This window comes from Malaclemys terrapin, chromosome 10 (assembly GCF_027887155.1).
Source record: "Malaclemys terrapin pileata isolate rMalTer1 chromosome 10, rMalTer1.hap1, whole genome shotgun sequence".
In the NCBI taxonomy this organism is placed as follows: Eukaryota; Metazoa; Chordata; order Testudines; family Emydidae; genus Malaclemys; species Malaclemys terrapin.
Genome location: NC_071514.1, coordinates 7,063,530 through 7,072,905, shown reverse-complemented (window position 1 = coordinate 7,072,905; position 9,376 = coordinate 7,063,530). Strand labels below are relative to the sequence as shown.

Here is a 9,376-nt window from a genome sequence, read left to right as displayed (position 1 = left end):
GAGGGCATGTTGACACATTCCCCATGCATTTCGGCCGTGCCCAAGTTCCTGGAACCGCAGGGGACATGGCAAAGGTTCTAGTTACTCTCATGCAGTGGCTTTGTTTGCTCCAGAATGCCTGAGTCACCCTGCTCCCTGCAGAGTCTCACCTGGTTCCCCTCAAGGCTACAGCTTCTGGGCCAGTTTCACCTCCCTCCCAGGTCAATACCATCAGGTTGTTTGCTCCCTGCTGTTTTGTGCCAGGTGCAACGTCTGATGTAACATCAGTAGCTCGATGGATTTCACGGCGCTCCTTTTTCCTTCCGGCTATGAGTACGGATAAGCCTGACCTGAGCAGTCCAGGCCTGCATCTCCCTAAGTCTCCAGGGGTTCGAGAGAGCAGGTCAAAGTCTGGCTCTTGGTCAGGACAGCCGGGGCTTTGGTAATCAAGGCATGGGCCAGGCCCATTACTAGCTACGATCTTCCCAGCAATCGAGGTTGCTGGGGCAGACAACAATCTCTTCAGGCTTGGGATCCAGCCAGCCCCAAGCGCCTGGGCGTGGCTCCCCTAAGGTACCCTCCCCAATCATGGCCCTTCCCCTGAGCATCTGTGTGAGAAGGAGGAGAAGCTGAGATGGCCTTAGCCCTCCATTCCTCAGGGGCCAGGCAGCTGGACACCAGTTGTGGGTTTTTTTAAGAAGAGATCAGGTAATCACTAGGGTTTCCCCTCTGGTTTTTCCCTCCCAGTTACACACAGAGTCTAGTGATTTTCTGGAAAGTGAGTTTGGGTTGGAAGGCAATGACTGATTGATCGATTGTCCAGGGGTAAGGAACAAGGTCACAGTTGATTGCCCCCATGCCAGTGGGTTTGGTAGCTTTAGCATAAAGATACAATCACGGCACAGTCAGGGTCCTGTTCTGGCCACGTCAAAATATATGGAGCTCTGATTTCATCCTCCTAGCTTCAGTCATGACCAAGTATTTCAGCGTGTCTAGCCCCCTTTGCCTGCTGATTGATTCCAGCAGCCATGGCACCTGCGAGCCAGTCTCCCTGTGCCGAAGAATTGTAGAGCACGTGGGTTTCTATCATATGATGCAGTAACACAGGCCAAAATGCCAAACTAGCAAGCAAGGCTTTATTTCACCACGACAACCCGCACGGCAGAAGGGAGAGACGTATTCTGTGCCTGAGCCGCAGAACAGCGTGACTCTACATATGTGGTTCAAGGCTGAGGTCTCGGACTTTTGCATTTCCTGACATTTTCACGTTCAAATTTGCAAACTTGATCTCATGTTAATGTAGACGTTTGGCATTTAAAGTCTGTAGGGCTTGATCTGCTATTGGAAGCCAATGGAAACTTTGCCCTTCACTTTGGTGGGTTTTGGATTGGGTCCATAGTGAGTTCCTAATGAGTAATTTCATGACGCTTTAATCATAGAATCATAGGACTGGAAGGGACCTCGAGAGGTCATCTAGTCCAGTCCCCTGCACTCATGGCAGGACTAAGTATTAACTAGACCATCCCTGACAAGTGTTGTCTAACCTGCTCTGAAAAATCTCCAATGATGGAGATTCCACAACCTCCCTAGGTAATTTATTCCAGTGCTTAACCACCCAGACAGTTAGGAAGTTTTCCCTAATGTCCAATCTAAACTGCCCTTGCTGCAAGTTAAACCCATTGCTTCTTGTCCTATCCTCAGAGGTTAAGGAGAACAATTTTTCTCCCTACTCCTTGTAAAACCTTTTATGTACTGAAAACTGTTATCATGTCCCACCTCAGTCTTCTCTTCTCCAGTCTAAACAAACTCAATTTTTTTTCAGTCTTCCCTCATAGGTCATGTTTTCTAGACCTTTAATCACTTTTGTTGCTCTTCTCTGGACTTTCTCCAATTTGTCCACATCTTTCCTGAAATGTGAGGCCCAGAACTGGACAAAATACTCCAGTTGAGGCCTAATCAGCACGGAGTAGAGTGGAAGAATTACTTCTCATGTCTTGTTTACAACACTCCTGCTAATACATTAGGGTTACCATATTTCAACAATCAAAAAAGAGGACAGGAGGATCCCTGCCCTAGCCACGCCCCCGTCCTGCCCTAGCCCCGTCCCTGCCCCTTCCACTCCCTCCCACTTCCCGCCCCCCTCAGAACCCCCAACCCTCCCCCGCTCCTTGTCTCCTGACTGCCCCCTCCTGGGACCCCTGCCCCTAACTGCCCCCCAGGACTCCACCCCCTACCTACAGGGCCAGCGCGGCAGGGGAGGGCGCCGAGCAATCCCCCACCGGCCGGAGCGCCGGGGGGAGGGCGGCGAGCCCGCCATGGCTCTGCTCTCCCCAGCGGCCAGAGCGCCGGGAGGAGGGCGGGGAGCCCGGCCAGGGCTCTCCGCTCTCCCCGGCGGCCAGAGTGCCGAGGGGAGGGCGGAGAGCCCCCGGTGGCAGGAGCGCCGCGGGGAGGGCGGCGAGCCCAGTCGCGGCCCCGCTCTCGGGCCGGAGTGCCCCGCCGTGCTGCCCCCCTCCAGGCGCCGTCCCAAGCACATGCTTGGTGGGCTGGTGCCTGGAGCCGGCCCTGCCTACCTAAGCCTCCCTGCTCCTTGTCCCCTGATTGCCCCCTCCTGAGACCCTCCCCCCATCCTAACTGGCCCCCTCGGACCCTATCCCCTACCTGTCCCCTGACTGCCCCAACCCTTATCCACACCCCCACCTCCAGACAGACCCCTGGGACTCCCACGTCCCATCCAACCACTCCCCACCCCCTGACAGCCCCCCCTAGAACTCCCGACCCATCTAAACCCCTCTGCTCCGATCCCTCTCCCCACCCCTGCCCCATGACAGCGGCCCCCCAGAACTCCCAACCCTCCCCACTCCTTGTCCCTTTACTACCCCTCCTGGGACCCCTGCTCCTAACTGCCCTCCAGAACCCCACCCCCTACCTAAGCCTCCCTGTTCCTTGTCTCCTGACTGCCCCCTCCTGAGACCCCCCCCACCTGCCCCCCAGGACCGTACCCCCTACCTGTACCCTGACTGCCCAAAACCTTATCCACACCCCCACCCCCAGACGGCCCCCCCCAGAACTCCTGACCCATCCAACCCTCTCCCTGTCTCTTGACTGCTCCCTCCAGAACCCCCCTGCCCCTTCTCTGACCCCCTGGCCCTCTTACCATGCCGCTCAGAACAGCGTGTCAGGCTCCGCGCAGAGCCGGACACACTGCCGCGCTCCCCAGCAGAGCGCATAGCCCGGTCCCCGCCCTTGCAGAGTGCTGCGCAGCGGCGCGTGGGGCAGCGGGGGCGGGGAGTAGGGGGAGGAGCTCCAGACTGCCAGAGCCCCGTGCGAGTGGCACGATCCGGCCGGCTGCCGTGTCAGCCACGCGCGCTCTGCCTGGGGTGGAAATCCGGACATTTACAAATTCCCCCCGGATGCTATTTTTAACTCAGAAAAGCCGGACATGTCCGGGAGAATCCGGACAAATGGTAACCCTATAATACATCCCAGAATGATCTTCACTTTTTTTGTAACAGTGTTACACTGTTCACTCATATTTAGCTTGTGATCCGCTATGACCCCCAGATCTCTTTCTGCCGTACTCCTTCCTAGGCAGTCATTTCCCATTTTGTATGTGTGCAACTGATTGTTCCTTCCTAAGTGGAGTACTTTGCATTTGCCCTTATTGAATTTCATCCTGTTTACTTCAGATCATTTCTCCAGTTTGTCCAGATCATTTTGAATTTTAATCCTATCCTCCTAAGCACTTGCAACCCCTCCCAGATTAGTATCATCCACAAACCTTGTAAGTGTACGCTGTATGCCATTATCTAAATACTGATGAAGATATTGAAGAGAACCAGACCCAGAACTGATCCCTGCGGGACCCCACTCATTATGCCCTTCCAGCTTGACTGTGAACCATTGATAACTGCTCTCGGGGAACAGTTTTCCAACCAGTTATGCACCCACCTTGTAGTAGCTCCATCTAGGTTGTATTTCCCTAGTTTGTTTATGAGGAGGTCATGTGAGACTGTATCAAAAGCCTTACTACAGTCAAGATATACCACAGCTACCACTTCCCCCATATCCAGAAGGCTTGTTACCCTGTCAAAGAAAGCTATTAGGTTGGTTTGACATGATTTGTTCTTGACAAATCCATGCTGTTACTTATCACCTTATTGTCTTCTAGGTGCTTGCAAATTGATTGCTTAATTATTTACTCCATTATCTTTCCGGGCACTGAAGTTAAGATGACTGGTCTGTAATTCTCCAGCTTGTCCTAGTTCCCTTTTTATAGATTGGCACTATATTTGCCCTTTTCCAGTCTTCTGGAATCTCTCCCATCTTCTATGACTTTTCAAAGATAATCGCTAATGGCTGAGATATCTCCTCTGTCAGCTCCTTGAGCATTCTAGGATGTATTTCATCAGGCCCTGGTGGCTTTAAGACATCTAACTTGTCTAAGTCATTTTTAACTTGTTCTTTTCCTATTTTAGCCTCTGATCCTACCTCATTTTCACTGGCATTCACTGTGTTAGACATCCAATCGCTCCTAACCTTTTTGGTGAAAACTGAAACAAAAGAGTCATTTAGCACTTCTGCCATTTCCTGTTATTGTTTTCTACCCCTCATTAAATAACAAGTCTACCCTGTCCTTGGTTTTCCTCTTACGTCTAATGTATTTGTAGAACGTTTCCTTGTTACCCTTTATGTCTCTAGCTAGTTTAATCTTGTTTTGTGTCTTGGCCTTTCTAATTTTGTCCCTACATACTTGTGTTGTTTGTTTATATTTATCCTTTGTAATTTGACCTAGTTTCCACGTTTTTGTATGACTCTTTTTTGAGTTTCAGATCATTGAAGGTTTCCTGGTTAACCCAGGGAAGTCTCTTACCATACTTCCTAGCTTTGTGGCATCTAAGGCCTTAAGTCAGTACATGCCTAACTAAGCATAGGAATAGTCCAACTGGCTTAAACGCCTTGACTTTAATAGGACTACTCACATGTTTAATGTTAAGTTTTTGCTGAATCGGGGCCTGAACCCTCCTTTTAGAAGGGTACCAGTGTAATAAATTGTGGCTGTGCATATCCAGGCAATAGGGTAGTTAGTGTGAAGCAAACCAAGACCTAATGAAGTCCATGGGCGTTTTGTCATTGACTTAAATGGATCAGGCTCTACAGCATAAATTCCTTTATCTCGTGCTCAAGCCCTCTCTATAAGCTGCCACTCTGTATCAGGCTGTTGCAGTGGCTAGGGCTGGCCACTAGAGGGAGAAATGATCTCAGGCCCTGAGCCTGTGCCTTGGACCTGTGCATCAGCTGTCAGGGTTTGTGGTCTCTGCTTGGCTCACACCCCTTCCTGTTCTCCTTTGTCAGACAGGTCACCAAGGCCGAAGGGGTGTCTCTAGCTGCCAAGCACGGGTGCTTGTTTTACGAGGTCTCTGCCTGCCTGGAGTTCGAGGCTGTGCAGCACGTGTTCCATGAAGCGGCGCGGGAAGTGAGGAGGGAGATGGAGAGGAACCTGCAGGTCCGACCGCTGTTCATCACAGAGGAGAGGCCCTTCCTCCACCTTGCTGCCCCGACTGCCGTGGCCTCCAAGCATGGCCTGGCTAGCTGCACGCTCAACACTCTCTCCACGGTCAACTACAAAGAGATTCCCTCCGTGGCACAAGCCAAGCTGGTCACGGTGAAGTCGTCACGGGCTCAAAGCAAGAGGAAAGCTCCCACGTTGACCTTACTGAAGGGCTTTAAAATATTTTAAGCCTTGGCCCCTCCAAGGGATGGGAAAGGAGCAGCCACTGGATTTCCTGGCATCCCAAGGAACCTTCTCCAACTTCTGCAGTGGCATATTTGACAATCTCCATGGCAACAGTGGCTTACAGACCATCTTCCGTGATTTATTGACACTGCACTTGGCCTTAGAACTACAGCAAAGCACTTTGGTAGGGATGCAGCGAACAGGCCGGGGATTGAGTGCAGAAGAGTTTGAAACTTTGTCATAACATCCTTCTAAATCACTGACTATTTGTCCAGTCCCTGTAGCTCAGTATTGACATGATATTTGCACATTAGTCCTAGCATTGGCACTGGGTGTTCATAGAGCTTTTTGTTATAACAGAAGCAGGACAGAGAGAGGGAGAGATGAAGCCTATGTTCTATTCGTCACGTCAGCGGGATGAGAGGCTGAATGTCCTCGCCCTGTGCGTAGGGTAAAAATAAACTTGACATTGTTCTCCCAAGAGGCCAGATCCTCTGCTTATACATGTGTATCACCACTTCTTGAAAAATCAGCTCCCATAAATGCGCACTAGCTGCTTAGACAAGGGGTGTGGCCCATGTAATAACTGAGTCCAGAGTATCTAAATGCAGTGATCATGTAAAGGGCACAAACGTAATGCCCAGTTTGGTACCCAGTAGTGGGAATATTTGGTGGAGCTGGTTGGAATATACGACTTCATCAGAGCCAGGATAGTTTGTGAAGACGTATTGGTTTTCACCAAACTTTTGTCAGGAAGTTTTTAGACAGAGAGAGAGAGAAAGTGGCTGAGTGGCTCAGTCATTCAGCTGGCCTGTGGGAGAGCAGGTGAGTTGTCAGTGCACTGTCCTGGGATGAGGGAGGCCGGGGTGAAAGTTCCTGCTTCTGGCTGATTCACAGCAGAGTTTTCTTCCCAGATCACTTTGACTCTGGCAGACCAGGGACATGAACCCAGGTCTCTCTCATCCCAGGGGCCTCTTTCTCTTTGCAACCTCGAAAGTTACCATGACGTGGAATTGATGTACTCCGGACAAGCTGTAGTATTTAGCTCATGTTGTCAGTGCTGAAGATCTGCAGGGTGAAGGCATAATGTCTGATGAATCCGGATCGAAGGTGGTCAGAGATACATGTCGAAGATAAGGTTGTTTGGGGTACCTTGACTCTGAATTTCCATACCTTCCAACTTTAGGGTTTTTGTAGTGTTTTTTAAAGGGTTTCTGTAACTGAAAATTTCCTAGATTTCCAGTGTTTGTTAAAATGTCAGTGTTCTTCTAAGGTTCTGTCCCCTAAAATGACTAATATGTATTTACAGCCCTAACTGGATTGGTCTGCAAATCCAGAGTTTGTATCCTGTGCGACTCCCATTGAAATCAATGGAAAAACTCCCCTTCACTTCCATGGGAGCAGGAACAGGTCCATTGGTTAGAGATCTACAAATCCCATTTCAGGTAACTTGCTACAGCGCGTGTGCAGATGAAAGTCCTTATTGCTAGTATTATGTTCAGCGAAAGCTAGCAAAATGTTGACACAAAGTGCTTCAAGGCCAATATGTTTCATTTAATGACCACAGAGCCCCCCCTAGTGGAATGTTAGCACACTGCAGCTGGTATGGACAACAGCAACTAGAATCCAGAAACGTACAAAGGGTGGAGTCTAGTCTATAAATTTCAGAGTAACAGCCGAAGAAGTGGGCTGTAGTCCACGAAAGCTTATGCTCTAAGAAATTTGTTAGTCTCTAAGGTGCCACAAGTACTCCTGTTAGTCTATAAATGTATATTGCCCATCCAGTGACACATTGATTTAAATAATTCAAACAAAGCTGATGGCATGCATAGCAAATCAAATCAGCAGTGTTTGCATTTTGCTGTTTAAGCAATAAGCAAGGTGAGGTTTTTAAATGAAATGAAAAAACATTGCAAATATAATTGCAGCAGAATAAACACTTCCAGGTATATAAAAACAATGCCTACGCATTGAAATAACTTGTACCAAAAATATATTTTGTAATTTTTTTTTACAATGCAATGTTCCTTTTCAAAGACTTTGCCAATGGAATAGTCCTTTATTGGGTGGATTTAAACAAAATTGTTTGTGTATAAGATTGATATATTTTCCATTTTTCTTAAATTATTTGTGGGTGTCTCCATTCCATGCTCTCGGTGGAGAATGCTCAATAACACTCAACCAAGGGCAAAATTCACAATGAACAGGCCATTTTCCTTAAGAAAGGTTATGTACTTTATTTTCCTTTTTGTACCTGGTTTGGGGACAGTAACTGCTCTGCTTCTGTATGGAGTTGCACTTCTCTGCAGAGTAAAGTCATGTATCTATAATTACTCAATTTCAATCAACTACTTTGGAAAATATTTTAATAAAGGCGACTTTTGACAAAGCATCAGCACATCTGCTTAGCTTCAGCGTTTTCCCGATGAACCTTCGCAGAGTTTTTTAAAAGCACGCATTCCCTGGCTGACCGCAGGAAAATCCTCCCCCCTTCCTTGTCTGGTTTGGCTCATATAATTGTTTTGCAGTGGAAGCGAGTGACAGCTGAGAGAGGGTGGGCAAAGCTGGCATGTAGGAGTAACCTTGGAACCAAATGACAGCAGCAGGTAAGGATCAGGCCATATTGCCATCAAAGCAGGTGGGACCAGACCAGACTATCTGAGCCAAGAGTGGCTCATGCTGAGGAATCTCCTCTGTATTTCTTTTTATTCCCCTTGATAAACTGTGCCTAACTTCCCAAGCTCCAGTCAGCATGAATTTAGATACACAACACTTGGTGAACTATTTGTCTGGGGTCTAGACTCGGATTGCGCTCGCTGTTACATGTCCTCCTCTGACTTGTCCGCATACAGGGCTGTAACGTTGCCATCCTTCCACTGAACCAAAACCTCCCCTGGGCTTTGTCCTTTCGGCAGCAAATCTTGTGTTAAAGGATTCAAGTTATTATCTTCCTTCAAATCCACAAAGGGTGGCTTGGCTTCTGGCTCACCTGGTTTGGCAGTTTTGGCAGTTTGTTCATACATGAGGATAATCTTCCTATTTCTAATGGGGAGGGAGGGATACAAAAAGAAGCAAGAAGTGAAACCGCAGGCTCAGTGCAGGCTTTCGGGCGGCAGGTGTGAAACTGGTGTATGCGCGGCTTGGCATGGGGCGGACATTAGCTGCTGATGTTTAGAAACCCCAGAGCGTGTAAGTGGAGTGAAGTGATTTAGTACCCACAGCCGCCGTTTATCTTATTACAACGAATCCAACGAGAAAACATCGTACATCAAATTGTCTACATCGGGGGTGGGCAACCCCTGGCTCGCGCGCCACATGCAGCTCTTTTACAGTTAAAGTGCAGCTCGCAAAGCCCCCCCGCCCGTCCCTTCTCCATCGACCAGACTGGGGGGCGAGGGGGAGCTCGGGGCTTCTGCCAGAGACAACTGGTGCCTGCTGAGAGTGGGGGGGCACAATGTAAAGCTTTGCCTCCCACAATAGCTTGAGTCATGTGCCTCCCGAGTGTGCCCCCCTTACCCTCAGCGGCCCCTCCCTACAGCTCCCAGGTGTCAGCTCCGCGGGGAAAGACAGCAGCAAAAGCAGTAGCTCTCCCTGCAGCCCCCAGCTGTTTGCCACTGCCTCTCCCCACAGCCGCAGCTCCCAGCTTGCTGGCTCCAGCAGCTG

General features: G+C 49.4%; 2 protein-coding genes across 7 annotated transcripts in view; one reads left to right on the top strand and one right to left on the bottom strand.

Moving 5' to 3' along the window:
• Positions 1 to 8,105, top strand: part of RASL12 (RAS like family 12) — a 30,395-nt gene extending 22,290 nt beyond the window's left edge. For all 3 annotated transcript variants that reach the window (XM_054041533.1, XM_054041534.1, XM_054041532.1), the window contains one exon: positions 5,332 to 8,105. In XM_054041533.1, the coding sequence (XP_053897508.1) occupies positions 5,332 to 5,716 (385 nt within the window). In that variant the 3' untranslated portion in view covers positions 5,717 to 8,105. The remainder of the gene's footprint in view (positions 1 to 5,331) is intronic.
• The window catches only part of SLC51B (solute carrier family 51 subunit beta), a 49,342-nt gene continuing 48,028 nt past the window's right edge, over positions 8,063 to 9,376 (bottom strand). For all 4 annotated transcript variants that reach the window (XM_054041530.1, XM_054041527.1, XM_054041529.1 and 1 more), the window contains exon 6: positions 8,063 to 8,755. In XM_054041530.1, the coding sequence (XP_053897505.1) occupies positions 8,533 to 8,755 (223 nt within the window). In that variant the 3' untranslated portion in view covers positions 8,063 to 8,532. The remainder of the gene's footprint in view (positions 8,756 to 9,376) is intronic.